The 21,391-nt window shown below is 42.7% G+C and overlaps 1 protein-coding gene across 1 annotated transcript; it reads left to right on the top strand.

Annotated features, from left to right (window-relative positions):
• Positions 1-16,983: 16,983 nt before the first annotated feature.
• Positions 16,984-19,857, top strand: fadd (Fas (tnfrsf6)-associated via death domain). The gene is made up of 2 exons (XM_063188921.1): positions 16,984-17,424; positions 18,778-19,857. The coding sequence occupies exons 1-2, from the start codon at positions 17,124-17,126 to the stop codon at positions 19,056-19,058; spliced, it is 582 nt and encodes a 193-aa protein (XP_063044991.1). The 5' UTR covers positions 16,984-17,123; the 3' UTR covers positions 19,059-19,857.
• The last annotated feature ends 1,534 nt before the right edge of the window (positions 19,858-21,391 follow it).

Here is a 21,391-nt window from a genome sequence, read left to right as displayed (position 1 = left end):
AGGCCTATATCCTACATAGACTGCTTTCTAAGCCATGTTTCAAGGCATGTTGAAGCCATCTAGATTGTTTATGTTCTTAATAGGACCTGGTAATTTATTCCACAGATGTTGCGACGTATAAAAATGAGCCCTTCCCTTAGTTATTGACTCCTTTTTGTATTCATCACACATTTCTCTCACTTGGACATGTCTCCCCTCAGGAATCTCAATGGTTTCACAAATGATGGATCCACATCCACATTCAACGCGTTCTCTTTGTCTCTGCATGCTACCCCCCACCTACATTGTGCAGCGGTATCTTCCCCAGCACTTCATTGTTAAGGCAGACACCTTGACAAAACACACCTACCACCTTGACTAGGTCCCCTGAAAACATCACGATTTGGTGTAGTGAATACACTTTTTTTGCGAGTGGGGCTGGTCATATGTCACACAAAACTGCATGATATAACCTTGTGGAAGATGGGCCCTGCCGTAGGCATCCAATAGGGCACTCGCCTGCATGCGGCTGACCCGGGTTCGATTCCCGGCCCGGGTAGCTTGCCACCCCCGCCCCGTCTCTCTCCCCATTCGCCTCCTGTCTCTCAGTCCTGTAATTAAGTCTAAAAACACCACACTATGATGATAATGATGATAGTCACAAGTCTCTTATCCATATGAAATACTTCATGTTCTGCGAGGAACACTATACCGTAAATAACACACATGTCCTTACTTCAGTTTTTTCCCTTCAATACACATACTTTTTGTTTAGAGAGCAGTTTGATGTGAATACCAACTTTAGATGTTTCTTTTTTTAAATAGTAACATATATTTTGAGGCATGAAACTGATATTTATATGGTGTGGGCTTTTAGGTGAGGTGGATGTGGGTGTGTGCGTAGGTGTGTGTGTGCGTGCATTTCCCAAGATAGTGCTAGATCCATCACATCCCCTTTACTGTTCCCCCTCAAACAACTGAGGCCATGGTGAGACATCGACTCCAATTCCTACTGCGGTATTTTATATTCAAGTGACTTGCTGCTTTCAAACTTTAATGCCTAGGCTTCGACGAGACACTGTACAGTATCCCTTTTTATAAATCCTCTCTAAGACTCTCTCTCTGGCCAGGATGTGAACAGTCCCAGAGGGTGAAATAGGTGTCAGAAGGCTGTCTAGTGTATCAAAGGAGATGTGGTGTTGTTAAAGGGAGGTCATTAGGGTGGGCAGGAGACGATGGCAAGCTGGGCAGCCCTGGTGTAATGCTTAAGGAGATGGCCTGTACGGTAGATCACAGGGTTGCAGGTTCAATCCCCAGCCTCGCCAATTCATTCCTCCTTCAATAGCTGAAGTGCCCTTGATCAAGGTACCTAAACCCACATTGCTCCAATGACTGTAACCAATGCCCTGTAAAATAATTGTAAGTCGCTTTGGATAAAAGGGTCCGCTAAGTGTAATGTAATGTAAAAGATGACAGGGGTTCTACCGCCCCACAAATCAAAACCACAGTAACTACATATTTGATTCAAAATTGAGTATAGACTAGAAATGGGCTCTATAACGCCCCCGTTCTCTTGTGGCAAAATCGTTTTGTCCTATTGTTTTCCCGTTTGAGAGAAATTTGCAGTCATTTATTGGAATAAAGATATAGATTTTGCAGTTACTATGTGGTGTATGGATGTATAAAAATTGACATGATCTATTTTTACTTTCTATTCAATCACAATTTTAAAAGTTGACCTGAATTGTCACCTTAAGGATGACTGAAGCGTCAATACTGTAAGTGTAAAGTATTATTCTTTGAGAAAATATGAAATAAAACTTACTACTGACCTCCCAGTTAGTATGTGATTGCACATGAATGTATAATGTATTTATTTATTTGTTTGTTGTCAGTCTATATCCTCCAAGTATGTGAGTGTGGAACAGTGGCTGTTCAGCTACGGTAGATAATAATAATAATAATAATAATAATTGTATTTGTATAGCACTGTTTCATACAAGGCATGTAACTCAAAGTGCTTAACAAATGGAAAAAAAAAACATTTTTAGAGATAGATTTAAAAGGAGAGGTATAGAGGAGAGGCAGAAAAAGCAGGAAGGCAGAGGAAGAAGAGATAGACAGAGAATGTAGAGTCATAAGGTCAACGTATGATAGGACCAGGATTCTTAGATGTGTAAGGTCCATAGTGGCTGGGCCTATCATAAGTCATAGATAGTCACACAGAGATTGGGCGCTCAGGTGCGGCCCCTGGTGGCATCAGGGGTGAGGAAAAACTCCCTTTCGCTTGATTCATAGTTTGTAAGGGGGAAAAAAAAGCTCAGTGAAGTCTGAGAAAAAAAAAGACCCCCTATAGTCAGGAAGAAACCTCAGGCAGAGACCAGCGGCCACCTAGGGGAGCCCCCTGCCAGGGCTGGTTGCGAGTGGTAAGGGCGCTGCGGCAGCTGGGACACTATGACGCCTTGGCAGCTAGGAGTTGGCAAGGATGAAGAGGTGGGTCTTCAGCTGCTTCTTAAAGGAGTCGACGGAGGTGGTTGATCGAATCTCGATGGGGAGGGCGTTCCATCTCTTGGGCGCATAGCAGGCAAACGCGGCGTCGCCGATCTTCTTCTGCGGGGGGTGGGGGGTCCTTAGCAGCTTGGCATCAGTGGACCTGAGAGCTCGAGCAGGGGCATAAAAAGAGAGCATGTCTGAGATATAGCTAGGGGCAAGTCCATTTAATGCTTTAAATACTGTGAGCAGAATCTTAAAGTCGATTCTGTAAGAGACAGGTAACCAGTGCAGGTCTGCCAAGACAGGAGAGATGTGCTCTCTCATTCTGGTTCTTGTTAGGATTCTTGCCGCAGAATTTTGAATGAGTTGCAATTTGTCAATTAATTTTTTTGGGAGACCAGAGAAGAGAGCATTGCAGTAGTCTATCCTACTGGTGACAAAGGCATGAATAAGTTTCTCAGCGTCTTGTTGGGGGGCCAAGCCGCGCACTTTGTTAACATTTCTAAGATGGAAAAAAGCAGATTTTGTTATCTTGTTGATGTGAGGCTCAAAGCTCAAATCCGAGTCTATGACCACACCTAGGCTAGTAACCTTATCTTTAATGTGTATGCTTAGGTCACCTAGGCTTGAGTGGAGTTTTGCACGTTTTTCCTTAGGCCCAATGAGCAACACTTCAGTTTTATCCTCATTTAATTTTAGGAAGTTACTGTTCATCCAATCTGTGATGGCAGACATGCATTTAGTCAAGGCATGAATGGCAGTGGTTTGGCTAGGCTCGACAGAGATATATAGTTGAGTGTCATCGGCATAGGATGGACCCTCAACTGTGTGCGTGTGTGCGTGCGTGCATTTGTATGCGTGTGTGTATTTGTCCCATTGTTCATGTCCATTTTTCCACTTAGATGTTGTAAATTATTCAAATGTGTGTATCCTAATGACGCACAGATACACATGCACAGAGTCTATCACCCATTGCACGCTAGCCTTCTGTGTGTACCAGTCATTCAGCATGATAACTTGACAACAATGACAATGTGGATCTGGAATATCTTGTTAAGAATGCAACACATATCAAATTTAATATTCAACCCATACACCAGAGTCCGACAGAGTACAGATCCATATCATCATATCAACAACTCTTATACATTTGCTCATTAGTTTATGTACCCTGAGGAAGGGGGAGGCTCTATCAGTCTAGTATTTAAGTATTTAAAGTATTTTAAGTATTTAAAACCTAGTAGGCCTATAAAAGTATTTATGTAGCACATCATCTCATACTTAGTAATCATTCAGCATGCTTTAAAAAGAGAATACAATTAATTTCCATGTTAGACATTACATAAGTAAACTTAACACAAATTTGCATACCCAAAACTTGAAGAATGATGAAGAATAATGGGTGTTCAAATTGAAATTCAATTGTGTGTTGTTTTGCTAAAGCAGTGGTCAGTGGCTGTAGCGCCCCCATTGAGAAACACTACTATAGAGCCTCCTTTCCTATGGCCTGTATGGATTCAAGACCATAATACTTGATGAATAGTCGACACAATAAAAGGGGGACTGTACGCCTCTCTGAGTCTCTGGAGTCATTTATAATGGCTTATCATGACACCGCCTCCTACATCCTTACATCTTATTGCAGGGTTTAGTTTTATACACCCCCCTGGGTCTCTTCCAACACTGATGCAATATAGCGCTCAAATTAATTGTCTGTCTAATCGCTGGTTATGGAACTATCAGATGGGGATCTGGGTGAAAAATGACATTAAATAACAACGCTTGGAAACCGGGAAAATGGACAAACCCCTAATTGAGTTTATCCTTATTGATGAGAACATGTGTTCAGTATGTGCATGTTTGACTTTTATTGATTACAGTGTACCATATATACCATTTCATGGCTGTTGTGCCTAGAATAGAATAGAATACAATAGAATAGAATAGAATAGAATAGAATAGAATAGATATAGATTGGCTCTAAGATGAAGAAGGGGCAATATGCCTAGTCGACTAAAGCAAGATACTGTTGATGGGTCACAGAATAAAAGTCCTCTGTTGGTGTCTAGACCTGGTATTCAGCTTAATTTAAAAACCATTATTTGTTTTTGTTTTACAGACTTTGAAATTAAAACGTGGTCCAGTGTGTGCAAAGTGGACAAAATGGAAAAGGTTCCACTCAATTGAGTTTCATTTCAAAATCATTTCAGAGATTCACCCAAATGAAAAGAGAAAGCAGAGCCTTTTAATTTCCCAGGAGTCGCCAGAAAGATCGAGATATTTTGTTTTGTTTTGTTGTTTTGTCTGACAGACTTTTTTTATCCCCCAACATTTGATCAGATCTTGAGTGCCACACTCTCATCTTGTCTCCTCTACCCCTGTTTGGGCCCAGATTCTGATCAATGCATAATTGAGGGGATTATGTGTGTTAACTTGTTCCTTCTGTAGTTGCTCTGTGCTTGTCTTCCTGTCTAGCCTTGGCTGACGCAAGCACAATAGTTCTTCCGAGCTTCTAGTCCGACCAAAATGCAGTGATTTCAGAGATTTCAGAAGATATTGAAAAACGTCTTTTTTCCTTAAAAAAGCCTCTGTGTGATAGGCCTACAGGTCGAAGCTACTGGTCGATCAATCCAAGACGCCTTTTTCCTCTGACTGTTACCTCTGACTAATGACGGATAAGAACACTCACTGTTCACTGGGTGCCAATCAAAGGGTGGTTTTAAATTGAAGAGGTAGCCAGATTGGCCTGATTGACTTTCCTGTGCAATTTGGTGCAGCATCACAGGAAACATGGAGGAGTGGGTGGGCAGGCTATTTCCTGTCTGCAGAGAGACAGTGATCAATCATGATGATTCAGTGGAATAGGGTGTAGCAGGGCAGGGGTTTACGTTTGGGGGGGTGGGGGGTGTTCGAGTACCACCCAGCCGATTTATCTCTTTCAAGTAGGTACAACTTCAGGTGAGCATTACTGAACTCTCCTCTATTCTTCTTCACGACTGAGGCACACTGAGCATGGTGCTGTCCAAGCAACGCTGTGGCCTTAGGGCACTACTTGGACTGCCTCAGGCATAAATGCAATTTCCTTTCTTGCTGTCAGTGTGTTGCTGTGTCACTAGTTGGGTTTTGTCAGTGAGTTTCTGTGGGTCTTTCACAGTGGGTATTTCACTTTCCTCAGGGATGCTGCTAGAGACAGGCTAGATCATTACAGTGTTTCAATGGATGTTACGCTAGATTGGGGACCACAATTTCTAGCAGTGGGCCATTTGTCGCCCTTAACTTGTAGGTCTCTCTCCCTTGCGCCCAAGTCACTTCAGGTGAGCTGCATTATTGAATTTGTCCACCATATAAGGTCATGTGGAAGAATGTAAAATGCAGGCAGAATGTTCCTGAAGCAAACACGGTCACGGTTTATTATGGATTTAGAAGAGGTGCGAAGAAAGCAGGTCACAGGATTGGTATTTCACTGAGAAAAAAACAACAAGGAATTAAGGAAAGGCTATGTTTGCTAATGTCAACAAACAATGGTATCGTATCAAGCCCGGACAAAAATAACCAATCTGACCCACTATTCCATGTGAGAAAAAGCTTAAAGGAAGTTGTTCTCTTTTCCCAATGATGGTCACCTCAGCGAAAAATAGTAGAGTGCAAGGCCAAGGTCACTGTTGCTCATAAACGCAGTGTAGTCAGTCATATGGGCGCGCGAGCCAACACAAACGTTAAATAATGGCCAAACGGAGCTCACAGGCTTGGCCAGCGCCCCCGAACATAAACACAAAACAGTGGAGAAAATCTATCCATTACCGTTTTTTTCGGGAGAAGCCCATGACTGCACATCGTAACACGAGACGAGAATGTTTCAACAGGAATGCTCATAAAAACGGGACGGCCCCCCGACTCTGACATTGTCTCTCTGTCCGCCTCCCTCACACATTACACACAATGGAACCCTATCCAGCTGTTAATGACTGCCACTGTTCTGCATGTGAGATGCCCGTGATTACACCCATGAAAAATGCCATGTCTCATTGTTTTGGTAAACAGACAATGGTAGCAGGAGGAGAGCATTACGTATCACAACTCCTCACTGACAGGGACAATCACTCTGTGTGTGTGTGTGTGTGTGTGTGTGTGTGTGTGTGCGTGTGTGTGTGCGTGTGCGTGTGCGTGTGCGTGTGCGTGTGCGTGTGCGTGTGCGTGTGAGTGTGTGTGTGTGTGTGTGTGTGTGTGTGTGTGTGTGTGTGTGTGTGTGTGTGTGTGTGTGTACTGCACCAATCTACCTTCTTGAGGCCACTGCTGTTGGATCACACCAACAAGATGAGGCCAATTCCTGGACCCCACATGTTTTGACCCCTTTTGCTGGGGTAGTTTTGTTGTTACTGGTAAAAGTAAATGTGGAAAACAAATTCCTCACTGACAGGGATTGTTTTGGTTTGGGCATAGTTTAGCATGAATGGAAATCCATTTGACGGCCCCACAAAGATATTAAGGTGGGGCTGTGTGTGTGTGTGTGTGTGTGTGTGTGTGTGTGTGTGTGTGTGTGTGTGTGTGTGTGTGTGTGTGTGTGTGTGTGTGTGTGTGTGTGTGTGTGTGTTTATGCCTACTACTGGCTATTACTTTGCATGATGGTGAGTACTGTTGACTTCTGAAATTCGTTTGCCATATGACTTTAACATCAGTGATAGCAAAGCTATGTAACTACCATGCAGTAACCAAGGCGACTGCAACAATCATATCTTTCAGTCAGTTTGCATCAAAGTCAAGTTTGCGCCGAATAGATGACCTTAGGCCCCTATGGAAAATATAATTCATCATAACACAATGCAACAATCATTTCAAAGTTTTATGCGATATGGCCTCCGCTCCGCACCAAAGAAATAATTGAATTGCCAACTTTGGTTTGTTTTGGTTCTTTAACACTGTTAAAACGATTTGCCTTGAATATCACATTGAATAAGGCTGAAGGATACTGAGCCATTCAGTCAAGGTAGAATGAGCTTGTACCCACGAGAGCTCTCACTGTCTGCCTGCATATCTGTCACAGATTCATTATGAAAAACCCGCATCCAGTCTTTTGACATTGGCAGACGGCCCTATTTTTCTTGTAGCACAAAGCCTTTTAATTGAACGGTTTTGTTATGAAAGAAAATACGGAGAGTAATAAAATGCTGCATAATCGTGTACTTTGGCCCTCTTCATATAAGTAATCTTTTCTGTTCACATGGATTTTGTATGCACACAGCTCTTTGACTCATTTTTTTTCCCAGTCTGATGCTTTTAAGATTACAAATATTTGTGCTGTTAGAGAAACAAACCAGATCTGATGTCAAATCCAGCATAATTATATGGCAAAAATTGCACTGATGGAAATATATAACTGATGTGATGCCGTTCAAGTGCATGATGAACACAACACCAAAGTCTCCCCTGGAGTCTGTGCAACAGCAGAACGGTTTCCTAAAATATTTAACGCTCAGGACTGCTTCCCTGCACTCAGTTTTTTTTTTCTTCAGAAAAAAAAACCTCGGAATGAAAGCTGGCACAGGTTTTAAGGTCTGCTCCTCACATTGCCTAGCAACTAGGGCAATCGACTGATGCAGGATCCTCATTTTCCCCCACCATTCTTCTCCTTTCCCTCCCAAAATTGTCCTAGATGTTTTCTTTTTTTCTTCCTGTGGCTCCAGACACGCCAGCGGGACATGAGAAAACAAGATGCTGATTTTGGGGTCTCGAGTGGCACATCCATTGTGCATTATTGGACTCAGCTCAGACCATTATAATGCGCCACTGGCTGTACCAGACATGTGTTCGTTTTGTTCAGCCCACTATACGTAGTTGAGTGCAGGCCCTGGCATGGCGTGGCGTGGGGTGGCATGGCGTGTTGTAGTGCGTGCCCAGCTGGGCTCTCAGATGGAGGAGGATTTGCCATGCTATGGGGCTTCTTCCTCTCAGCATTAGGGTGGGGGAGAACAGGAAGACTGATGGGATGTGAGGCATGGCATGGCAAGGTGCGGCTCCGCTCGCTATTGTGGTGTGTGTGCACTCAGCATGCAGGCAAACCTGTAGGCACACACTCACACACACACACACACACACTCATGCAACACAAATGCACACACACACATATGCTCTCTCTCTCTCTCTCTCTCTCTCTCTCTCTCTCTCTCTCGCGCGCGCACGCACACGCACGCACACGCACGCACGCACGCACGCACGCACGCACGCACGCACGCACGCACGCGCGCACGCACGCACGCACACACACACACACACACACACACACACACACACACACTTTTAATGGTTTTTAGTCTAATGTTGCCATTAGTTCGTTTTTCAAGGGGGGTGGCTATGATGGCTTTCACTCCCTCTCCCAAAGAGCTTCTCTCTCTCTCTCTCTCTCTCTCTCTCTCTCTCTCTCTCTCTCTCTCTCTCTCTCTCTCTCTCTCTCTCTCTCTCTCTCTCTCTCTCTCTCTCTCTCCCTCTCTCTCCCTCTAGTTTTTTATGTTATCCATTTTCCTCCACCTCCCCATCATAACTCCTTCCCTATAAGGGTGTGCATGTGTGGCACTGTTCCTTCGGTCACAGAGACAAAGACACCCAGGTGGTACAGTACTGCACATCGAGGACATCTCTACTACACTGCATAGTTTATCCTTATAAAGGCTACAGTACACCAACTAATGGAGCACACACAATATGCCATAGGGTCAAGTTACCATAGTTGCACACATTTACTCATGGTAAACTTAACATCACGTGACCAGGTAGTGAAGGTGAAGGGGTCAGGGGGTCATTTGTAATTTAATGTACTAAGGTCACATGTGTTCACATTCTACCTGCATAATGTCACATTTCTGCCCATCCCTGCCTGTGATTAATATCTGTGTCTGGCCTTTGCTTCACTGGCTCCAGGAGGAGGGCTGGAATTGAGAACCCTGGTCCATACTTGCATAACTTAGAGAGGGTCATACTGAGGGTCTGCAATGGCCACATTGAGAAATGAATACTGGTGGGAGGGGTGGACTCTGTTGAAGTTTGAGATGTGCACGCCTCCAACCCTAGCCCTCTCTCTCCCCAAGGTCTAGAAACACCTTGAAAGCCTTGTTGTATGTGCATTGAATGGAAAAATAATTGGATGTAAAAGAATATAAGACCAAAAGATATTTTAACCTGTTAAAACACAGTGTTACAAATGTGTTGCCACCAGAATGGCAATGACCGAGTCGTAGTGCATTACTAAAGGCCCTATGTTATGTCATAGTAGAGTTATACTACGGTAATTAACCTTTCAATGACTATTACGGCGTGTCTCAGATGGTACAGCGTACATTATGGAGATAGAAAGGTAGACTTCAAGCTCTTGCTTGTGTGTGACTTTCTCGAATACCACTGTATGTTATAAAGCCTTCTCTGACCTCCTTACCAAGACCTCAGATTGTTCTAGAGCATTGCCAGACCTGTACCTACCCCTCAAACTGCTCTAAAGACTCCCCTGTCTACAGTCTACAGCCAGCAGCAGGATGGAATGAACCAGAGTCACTGACAAACACTGGCCACCACATGAAAGCCTACGCAGAGTCAAAAGCACATCAGAACCCTCCAAAGTAGGCCTATACCAAATCACCTGGATCAGTCCCATGTGCTCATCTGTTTTGTTTTTTTGTTTTTTTTACCTGTAGGCGAAATGGTTTTGAAGTTCACAGGAAGTACCTGGACGTCTACTCACCATAAGTGATATGTAACATTCCGGACCTTTTGCAGACACTCAACGTACAACTTCAAGGTCTACCTTAATCTTTAGAGGAAAGTCAGGTCATGAGACTTTGCAGGTTGTGAATCAAATGCGAAAGTTTGATCTGTCAGGCTAGCTTTTTAAAATGTTTGTATCTCACAAAATTCTGTATGGAGACAACTAACACCACGATTCAATTTTCAAACTACTGTGTCAGCGAGCCCAAAGGGATGCCATTTAAACTCTGTCCCATTATTTAATCCTGCTGAAATAGACCTGAATCCCATTCTAACCTCACATTACTTTGTTTTGTTCATGCAGATCCCCAGTAATCCAGCATCTGAAAATACTACCATCGATTTCCGTTGGATGCATTTTATTTATGTCTGGAACAAATTTACATTTATATGAACGTGAACTTTTGCTGTATGCCTTTTTTCAAAGGAAAAACATTTAACTAGGCCCAAATCAATATTCTTTAATATCACCGCCAGGGTTATATTTTCGTGAAATCAATATACGGGGGGAGCAGCACTGTGCTGCACTGTGTTGCACTTGAATCTCACTTAGCAGAGAGAGGCACGATGCAAGTTCTTGGGGTGAAAAACTTTAACTGTCAGAAATGAGCTTTTATTTCATCCCGTTGGTGATGGCCAGAGTTTGACTCGGAGGGAGGGGTAGTGGATTTGCTTTCTCCCCCAAAAGTTCCAGAAGTCTTTTTTTGCTGCAGTTTATCATTGTCAGTGCAGAATGAGTAATGAGACAGATCTCACAGCTGCAGGAAGTGGCGACGTGTCACTCGCTTGGGGGATATAGATGTGGGGTGAAGAGGAGGGGAAGAGGGATGGCGGGTGAAGCCCTTATCTTCTCGCCGCCAAAGGCGTCAGACTATCCGCCTGTCCACCCGCCACTTCAACAGCTGATTTTTGCAGTGACTCAGCGGAGTTCATCCAGAGCCTACAGGCCCGGCCTCAGCTTTCCCCCAGCCCGGAGCGAGGTCGTGCCCTCTCCTCCTATAAGCCTACATACCTGTCATCAGCTAAGACCACTTGCGGTAACACTAAGACCCCGCAATGAGCTTCCATTTATTAATGATGTCAATCTGAGGTCTGCAGCTTGCATTAAATGAGACAAATGAGTTATCCCCAAAGGACATGCCCACGGAATGCACCCTGTCGTCCTTCTGAACCATTTCTGAATATTTTTTTGACTTAATTAATGAAATGCTGCGTATGGTACATTAAATATTAAACATTATCCGTCCCTCTAGTGAGTTATGCGCGGAGGCCTATGTTTGTTGATAGGCTAAAAAGTAGCCTACAGCATCTATGGATATGAGGAAAATACATCATTAGAGATATTTTACAGTCTGCTTCTCTTCTAAGTACAATCTCTAACTTTCCTGTAATGTAGGGCCTACGTCTGGAGAAACAAACAAGGTCTCTGGTCATGGTCAAAAACATACAACGAACTGTGGGAAGAAAACCTGCAGCGGTGAATTGAATAACATTTGAATAAATGACTGCACAACATATTAATCATACTCAATATCTATGACCTTGGGTATCACATTCATTTTGATGGGCAGTACACTTTGGATTATTGTGCATTTCATACCTAGGGTAAAGCTCTGCTACATACTCTATATCAGATGAGCAGCGTACTGTACAGTCCAAGAGCAAGAGCAATGGCTCTGACCTACGGCCTTGCCCAGTCCCAACTAAGTTAGCTCCACCTGTTGGTTGTGCCGTGAATGCACAGCCAGATAGAACCAGAGTGAGCTGAGCAACAAACTGCTCCTGGATCAAGGGTTAGGGTTAGGGTATGAGTTGGAGCTATGTCGACAGCCCACTGGTAATTCAGTTTGACAAAGCAGCCAAGTTCAACAGAACACCGGCTCACCTGCCTGGCTGCAAAGGGCTCACAGAGCTGTGTGGAATAGAGGGATCCACTGAGTGAGTGACAGTGAGGGTAACTGAGATCAACAATGTTTTGTTCCCCCTTCTATTTATCACATTTTCGATCAGAATTCCTGTATTGTCTTTGGAAGCACAGGGTCTTGACCCATGCCTACAAAATCACCACCGAACGGCTCAAACTTATCTGAAGGACATATAAGGCCTTATTCCTGAAAGAGAACTGCGCTCCTCCAGCACAAACCGTCTGGCCTTGCCGCCTCCCATTCAAGACTGTTCTCTGTCATTGTTCCTCAGTGGTAGAACAATTTCCCAGAGGCAGCAAGACTAGGCACATTTCTCTCAACCTTTTAAGAAGCAAGTAAAGACTCTTCTCTTTCGTGACCATCTAGTACACTAATGCTTGAGCTGCCCCAGTCCCGTTCCAGACTATGGCATGATGTGTATGAGTGCGTGTACTCTACGTAACCCTGTGTTATTGCACTTTAAAAATCTAACTCTAATTTGCATCTGCACTTGTTGTTCTGCATATTGCCTGTGCACTTTGTATCTGCTAGTGATGTTGGCTATGATTATGTCCTCGATTGTAAGTCACTTCGGCTATAACGCGTCTGTCAAATGTAATGTAATGTAATGTAACCCTGAGGTTAGAAACTTCTTCCTTTCATGTATGAACTTTTTCATCACTATCTTTGGTGGTAATACATCTGAAACTCTTTGGTTCAACAAATGTCACCAGGGCCACTGACAGCTTTGGCTGGGCCCCGGACAAAGTCATCTAACAGGGCCCCCCACCCAATGTAATGAGGACCCACTAGACATGACTGGTCGTGCTGAGCTTGAGGTAAACAGCACAATTACTGCAAAAATGGTTATGAAATGTTTTTTAGAGATGAGCAGAACAGAACAGAGATGTGACAAAGATGGGGACTGTTGCCATAACAGCAGTGCTGTCAAAGTCACGCATAGCTTATAATTACGGCGGCAATTTACCCAACAGATCTCTTCTTCACCAAAAAAAATTCAAGGAGGGGTAATAGCTAATTGGCTTATAAGGGGAAATGAATACACTGTTTTTTTTCTCTCCCACTTCTGTGGCACAAAAAATGAATAATCATCCTGCCAGTAGCTTCTGCTCATTATACTCCTAAAAGTTTAGGCTGCAACGGTGAATCAAAGATCCCTGCATGTGGTCTGTGCTGCTCTGCCCCCCACTCTCTCTCTCTCTCTCTCTCTCTCTCTCTCTCTCTCTCTCTCTCTCTCTCTGAGTGAGTGAGTGAGTGGGTGGGTGCACTTTAATCTTTTAAAACGCACGCATCATTCACTTGTCTTCATCTTCATCTTCTCTGTGACATGAAGCAAAAAAAGACCAAATCAGTGTGCATGACCATCATTAACACCAAGCACCGGGGACATGGGTCCCATCATCTACACCTTGATGCCAGAGATGTCAGAGACATTCCTCATATGGCTGTGCCCTGTGCTGAGTGGCCTCCTAACTCACCCTAGCCGACACTTTTGATGGAACATCAGCATCTGTGACCATGTAACTCGCTATGAGCATCTAAAGGTGATCATACACAGGGCAACTTTTTGAGCAATGGGTCTGGGCAACAATGCTATAACATGTTATCTAGACTGATTATCACCTAACATTGTTTTAATTATATCCCCGAAACGCGGAGCGTCGGGGATGTAATGGTTTTGCGTCCGCCGCCGCCGCCGCCGCCGCCGCGTCCGCCGCGTCCGCCGCGTAAGGTCTTTCGTGTTAACGCGATAACTTTTGAACGGATGTTTGGATTTGTCCCAGATTTGGTGTGTGAATGCTCTAGGGTAGGTTCATGAACTGATTCGAGTTTGGAGGTCAACAATTTCAAGATGGCCGAATTCAAGATGGCCGAATTTTTGTTTGGCCCATTACTTCTGACCGGGTGGATGGATTTGTCCCAGATTTGGTGTGTGAATGCTCTAGGGTGGGTTCATGAACTGATTAGAGTTTGGAGGTTAACACTTTCAAGATGGCCGAATTCAAGATGGCCGAATTTTTGTTTGGTCCATAACTTCTGACCGGATGTTTGGATTTGTCCCAGATTTGGTGTGTGAATGCTCTAGGGTAGGTTCATGAACTGATTCGAGTTTGGAGGTCAACAATTTCAAGATGGCCGAATTCAAGATGGCCGAATTTTTGTTTGGCCCATTACTTCTGACCGGGTGGATGGATTTGTCCCAGATTTGGTGTGTGAATGCTCTAGGGTGGGTTCATGAACTGATTCGAATTTGGAGGTTAACACTTTCAAGATGGCCGAATTCAAGATGGCCGAATTTTTGTTTGGTCCATAACTTCTGACCGGGTGGATGGATTTGTCCCAGATTTGGTGTGTGAATGTTCTAGGGTAGGTTCATGAACTGATTCGAGTTTGGAGGTCAACAATTTCAAGATGGCCGAATTCAAGATGGCCGAACTTTTGTTTGGTCCATAACTTCTGACCGGGTGGATGGATTTGTCCCAGATTTGGTGTGTGAATGCTCTAGGGTAGGTTCATGAACTGATTCGAGTTTGGAGGTTAAAACTTTCAAGATGGCCGAATTCAAGATGGCCGAATTTTTGTTTGGTCCATAACTTCTGACCGGGTGGATGGATTTGTCCCAGATTTGGTGTGTGAATGTTCTAGGGTAGGTTCATGAACTGATTCAAGTTTGGAGGTCAACACTTTCAAGATGGCTGAATTCAAGATGGCCGAACTTTTGTTTGGCCCATAACTTCTGACCAGTTGACTGAATTTGTCCCAGATTTGGTGTGTTAATGCTGCAGGGTAGGTTCATGAACTGATTCGAGTTTGGAGGTCAACACTTTCAAAATGGTGGATTTTTTATTTGGCCCATAACTTCTGACTGGGTGGATTGATTTGCCCGGTAACTCCTTAATTTAATGGTTCACCATTTCAGTGAATCTACCATATCAGGTAGGCCTACAGTGTAATAACCAGTGTAACAATATTTAATACCATGTAATACTTGTGTAATACCAGTGTAAAAATAGGCAATACCAGGTACAGTGTAATAACCAGTGTAACAATATGTAATACCATGTAATGCTAGTGTAATACCAGTGTAAAAATATGCAATACCATGTAATACCACTTACACACAAATAGCCTACATGATATAAGTACAAAATTGGTACATGGTGTCACACTGGCATGACGTGGTACTAAATATTGTTACACTGGTTATTACACTGTACCTAATGTGGTATATCCACTGTAATAGTGAACCATTAAAACAGTGTTACCATTTGCCCCATTTTTTCCTTCATTTTCACAATAGTCATTTGGTTTTAAGCCTATGCACGTCATTGATCTATGTATAGATATTAAATATATTTATTTTATATTTTGTATTTATCATAAACGTTCATGAAAAGGTGGACGGGAGTGGTAGGAATGATTGGGGACTGGAAGCGTCGCGTTTCGGGGATATACCTTAAGCAGTCGAAGGCGACTGCACAGGCAGTCTAGTTAGGAGATGTTTTTATTATTATACATATAATTAATTATTAGCAGCAGACAGCTCTTTCAACCATTTCACCAGAAAATGAATGGCTAATCATTATGTTGCATGAAGACATTACTCCAAAACTGGTCCTGTGCATCATCCACTTATGTGTCCAACATTTCCAATTCTCTTTCCTAGTGTGCCCAAACACGTTCAGAGCATAAGGAAATAATAGTTACACGTTAATTATGTCTTATTTGGATATGCTGTGAATCTAGACCCTTTTATAGGAGCTTGCAACACTCTCTCATCATAAAAGCCTTAAAATGATGCGGGGGAACTAGTGTAGTGCTTGACTAATGACAGCTCTTTCCTGTTGCCTCTCCCTGGACGCAGCGTGTGTCAGTCAACATGGCCCTGTTACATTTTGAATGTCACTGATAATGAGTTGCCTTTTATCTTCCGCTATTCAAGTGCTTGCTGCTTAGAGAAGCTGAGGTGAAAAAAGCTCCTATAGCTGATCAAGTAGATGTATGTGCTAACCACATATAATTATTTACCCCCATCTTAAAGGGTGACAGATTCATGGAAAAAAAAAATCCTTCCTGAAAATTCTTCACAAGCAGGAATGACGCCAGACATTACATTGTACACTGTCATTAACTAACACGGTAGATAGGCCTACAGACACAGTAAGTTACATAACTAAAATATCAACCAACAATTATAATACACCAAACATGAAAACCTCCAACTTCTACCGAATAACTGAAGACAACTCTACAATAGCGAATACATCAACACAACAAGATAGAACCTATTAAGAGGTTGGAATAACTAACCAAGTGACCAAATAGTGAACTCATATTCCCCTTATACTCCTCAAAAAAATATAAGATTAACAAAAGGCAGGATAGGAAACATTTGAAAGAAAAGTTGGGGAAATTTAATAATGGGAGTTTGGCGCCACCACCTGGAGGCAAATACTAATTGATGTTAACCTGTGTTAAGTCATTACTACAGAGTATTGGAGTCAGCTGTCTATCAATTGTATTTTCTCTCATTCAAATTAGGCATGTAGGGATGTATTGCTCTTATTATAGATACTCTGTAGACGCATGATTTGAGACCCTTTTGTGAAGTAGCCCTGCTCTTTATTTTGGAATGCTGTGGAAAAGCTAGTCTAGAAGGCCAGACAGCATGCGTAAATTGTCAATTTTGCTTGATTCTAATTGCAATGTACGTTTGATGTTGATACAGTCAGTGCGCAAAAAGTATGTAGACAAGCATCTTCATCATGGCCTTTATGGGCGAGGTGTTCTAGTTCCTGTAGCTAGGCGGCGATAGCGCTTTGCGAGCTCACGTTAACATGTAGAAGAAGTAGAACGTGAAAATGGTAACAGAGGAAGTTTAGAACTTCTGATAACAGCTGACTTGACTTATCAGCGAGACACAGACGGGTAGTTTGTAGATGTAAAGCGTGCTTTGGTCTCCAAAACCTAGCCAACATGGTGGAAGAATTAAACGCTTTGCTGTTGGACATCTCGAACGAGTTAAAGGATGACAACTTAAAGAATTTAACTTTTTTGTGCAATGGTGTTATCGGGAAGAAACCCCTAGAGAACGTAAAGAGTGGCACTGACCTTTTTCAACTCCTCAAGGAAAAGGAGAAAATAACCCGTGGCGATACGGCCTTTCTCCATTACCTTCTCCTAAAAATCAATCGAAGTGACCTGGCTGAAAAAGTTAGTGAATTTCAACGCAAGCACGGATATGCAACAAGTCCAATCATCGACGAGAGGGAACAAGGTATTTTGCATCTTATGTAGGACTATCTATGATCACTGTGTCTGTCTGTGTTGTTTGTCTTTTCCTTAGTTCTACACTTTTCGACCTCATGAACGAAGTGCCAGGGGAGATTCTGGCGGTGCCAGTCACAGAGGGCTAGAGGTAGAGCAGTAGGAATGCCTTCAGTTGGCCATCGCCGCCTCAGCCCAAAAACATATCATGCTCCTAGTCTCGTTGGCCTACCATACTGTTCTAGTGATAGTTCTAGTATATTTCTATTATCTTGTTTTGCCTTACTGAAGCGGCATCGATTTGAAGTATGGGCCTAGAGCTCTATTAAAGACGGAAACCCCCGTCTGTTATTTCGAAAGCGCCTATCCATGCGCCATTTGCGCGCTGGTGGACTGGGCAATGGGCCGAAGAATTTCTCACATAGGCAACATATTTACTCTGAGGATCTTGATGGATACGTGAACAAAATGCACAAGGTTTATATTTTCTCTTGAAAGATAATGAAATGTCAAAGCCAATCTGTTTACAAATAGCCCACACTGGAGGCTATTATCTCAAATGCCCACAAGAGGTCCCTATAAGGTTGGATATTTCCACCATCATAAAAGGAAAAGGATGTCATAACCCTGTTCTGTATGTGGGTCTCGGACCGTTTGGAAAAACTCTGTGCCTTTACACACAATCACATTTCACGAATGGATTTGAGCACCAGCCCTAAAACGATGGGATTTGCTTGTAGGCCCACAGATTGGTGCTTCCCCCCTGCGGGGCCTAATCTGCCCAAACATGCACCTTATTGGTGTTGCGCAAGTGTACGCCCTTCCCTGTCTTCATACCTTACGAATGATGAATTCTTGATTGATTTGTAGCCTAATTGTAATTATTATTAGTTTTTATTTTTAAAATGTGCGACAATTGACTTTTTTCATGAATGTTTGCTGAGTAAATAAGATATTTCCCAGAATAGGTTTTGGAGTTAAAGATGTCTATGGTCATTCCGAATGGCAGACACATGGAGAGGATCCCTCTCTTCATGTATGAAAATGATACATTTCCATGCCACGATGAATACTTTACATTGGATATTGGTTGCACATATTCACACGGAGAAGATACCATTTATGAATGGGTGTCAAACATTCTGGAAGTAACCTACTAAAACATTGCACATTCCAGTGAGCCGCCACACCCTTGACAACACCCCTAAACCCTCACCCAGACATTCAAGTTATTAAATATCACTGGAGATGTTTTTGAGATGCTAACAAGTTGACTGATTTTTTTTTCATTTGGCAATTGTGCCATTACAAATAAAACATTGATTTCCCTTGTCAACAACTAATATCCTTTCACTCCATTTAGAAAAACTGACCATAGTCAGTGAAATCCTTGTGGACAATCTTGGGAAGGACTGGAAAAAATATGGCCGCAAACTAGGGCTGCAAGAAGGGCACCTCGAGCAGATTGAGGAGAAGCACCGCGGCAACCTGGGCGAGAAGGTGATGGAGGTCATCAAGATGTGGACCAAGATGCGGAAAGGTGACGTCAAGGCTGATCAGCTGATCGAGGCCCTCCGCTCTTGCCTACTCAATTACACAGCTGATTTAGTGCAGAAGGTGCTGAAGGACAAAGGAGTTTCCTGAAGACAAGAGGTTCTTCCCATTATCCTGACTCCCATCCTCCCTTGTACTCGTGGCCTCGTGTTGACGTCGCAAGGCCTCATTGACAACGAAGGTTTAATTCAATATCTCGCAAAGGTCATTTTTTCATGTGCAATCAGGATGTTGAATGGGGAAATTTAGTCCCCCCAAAAGTTGTTGTGGCTAGGCTGACGGCGGGGAAACTTTGTTTGTTTTCTCCACAGAGACAGGGCGCCAGCGAAGTGCGAGGCCATAAGTACAGGTCGAGGGATGGGAGTTAGGATAATGAACTGCACCCTTGGCATTTTTGGAGACGCGGGGTACAAGTCAAACTACTTCCTCCAGTCCTTTTCTGTGGCCTGTGGCCTCTGGCCTCGCACTGAAAGGTTCCATGCCACTGATGATCGAAGTTTTTATCCAGTATCTTGCAACGGCACAATTCAAAGGTCATCTCATGTGCAATCAGGATATTGAATGGGGGAAACTGTCCCACAAGTCGCTCTGCATTGTTTGACAGCAGGGAAACTTTTTTTTTTGTTTAGAGACCAAGGCAAGAGGCCACAGGTCACAGGAAATTACAGGAGATAGCATTTTAATTCATACCCTTGGTTGCTGGACACTGAATATATTATTGAACTCTGTGAAAAGAAATGTTTTCTGTTAATTGGGAATGAATGAATGAACCTTTTTCATAGCTGATTTATTTCGAATGTGGGGGTGCGGGTGAGGAATACATGTTCTCTTGTTATATGCATGTCCCTGCCTATGCAAATATGAAGAGCAATTTGTTATTGCCACTGAGTATATTTGTCATTTAAGTTTTTTTCCTCTGTTGGGCCTCGCTGTGATTGAACAAGTATTTGGAAATGTCAGGAGGTAGCTGTACTTGTCACCCAAGAACGCTCTGAAATGACTTGAAGAAAATTAATTCCCTGACACACTTCCTTTGATTCCTGTGAAATCTATTGAAATGCACATTTGACTCAATGACCAAGGTACAGACTTTGTGCTTGTTTGCACCATACTTGTGAATTTGGGCCAGTGAAAGGTCATCTGTATTACAATCCTGAGATAAGGGCCAAGACAGATTGATTTTTTTCTCATAATGTCTAACTTTGAGTTGATGTTTACTGCTCTTTACTCAAAAGTAAATATATTTTCTGAAAAAGTGGTTTTACTTGAGTCTATGTCCACACATTCAGAATATCCTCTACCTGAAACAGGTCGGAAACACAGATTGCCACTTGCATGATTAAGTAATGCTATAACGAGAAGTCCTTCAATCATACAGTCCCCTCCTAAAGTTTTGGAACAGCAAACCAAATTTTCTTGTTTTTGTTGTCCACTGACAACAATTGGGTTTGAGACGCAACAAAGTGCATGACAAAACAGTTCAGAATGTCAGCTTTTATTTGGTGGTATTTAAAGCTGGATATGTTGAATAATTTTGGATTTATGGCCATTTGTATTACACCACAGCATTTTTCAGTGAGCAAAAGTATTGGAACATGTGGCTGGTAGGTGTTTCTTCTTGACCAGCTGTTGAATTTAAGGATGATTGTTCAAAGGTTAGATAGCAATACATGATTTCGCACATTTTTTGGACCTGGGTTTACACCTAAAAAGCCTGCATTACTTGTCAAGGATGAAAAATCAACAAAAGGACCAGAGGGCTGTCTATGGGGGGAAAGCATTCCATTTTGAAGTCGAAAAAAGAAAGAAAATCAATCTGATCTGTTGGACTAGCATTGGTCATAGTAAGTACAACAGTTTGGAATGTCCTGGAAAAGAAAACAGAGTAACAGATATTGAAGAAGTTGATCGAGGAAAAACAACAATAGTTGATGACAGAAATACTGTGAGAGCTCCAAAGAAAAGCCCCAAAACATCAGAAAGGCATATCACAACCTCCACAGTGCAGGGGGCAACATATAGCAATAAACTGTTTACAGAAGAATCCGAGAACAGAGATAGAGAGGCATTACCACACATGCAAGTGTAAGAATCTGAAGACCAAATCAATGACTTGACCTTAAGCAAGTAGAGTAGGCATTTCACCTCATGAAGAAGAGAGTGAATAAAAAAAAATCAAAAAGAAGAATGGAAGGAAATTACATTAAAAGCATGCAATAGCATCACAAAAAGAATACAAAATTTGTTGATGTCCATGAGTAGCAGGCTTGAGGAAGCTATTGGAAAAAAAGGATATACCACAAAGTATTGCGTTTTATTTTCCTTTAAGATAATCTGTTCCAATACTATTGCTCACCTAAAAAATGCTATGGTGTTGTACAAACGGTCATGAATCCAAAAATATTGAACATATCAAGATTCAA

The sequence above is a fragment of the Engraulis encrasicolus genome, chromosome 22, assembly GCF_034702125.1.
Source record: "Engraulis encrasicolus isolate BLACKSEA-1 chromosome 22, IST_EnEncr_1.0, whole genome shotgun sequence".
Classification (NCBI taxonomy): Eukaryota; Metazoa; Chordata; class Actinopteri; order Clupeiformes; family Engraulidae; genus Engraulis; species Engraulis encrasicolus.
Note: the sequence above shows the minus strand (reverse complement) of the source record. Positions and strands in the feature narration are given on the sequence as shown.

Excerpts from the sequence above, each read along its gene's own strand:
- fadd (XM_063188921.1), top strand. The coding sequence starts at position 17,124 with ATGGTGGAAGAATTAAACGCTTTGCTGTTGGACATCTCGAACGAGTTA. Across the intron at positions 17,425-18,777 it reads CATCGACGAGAGGGAACAAG|AAAAACTGACCATAGTCAGT; the intron begins GTATTTTGCATC and ends CACTCCATTTAG.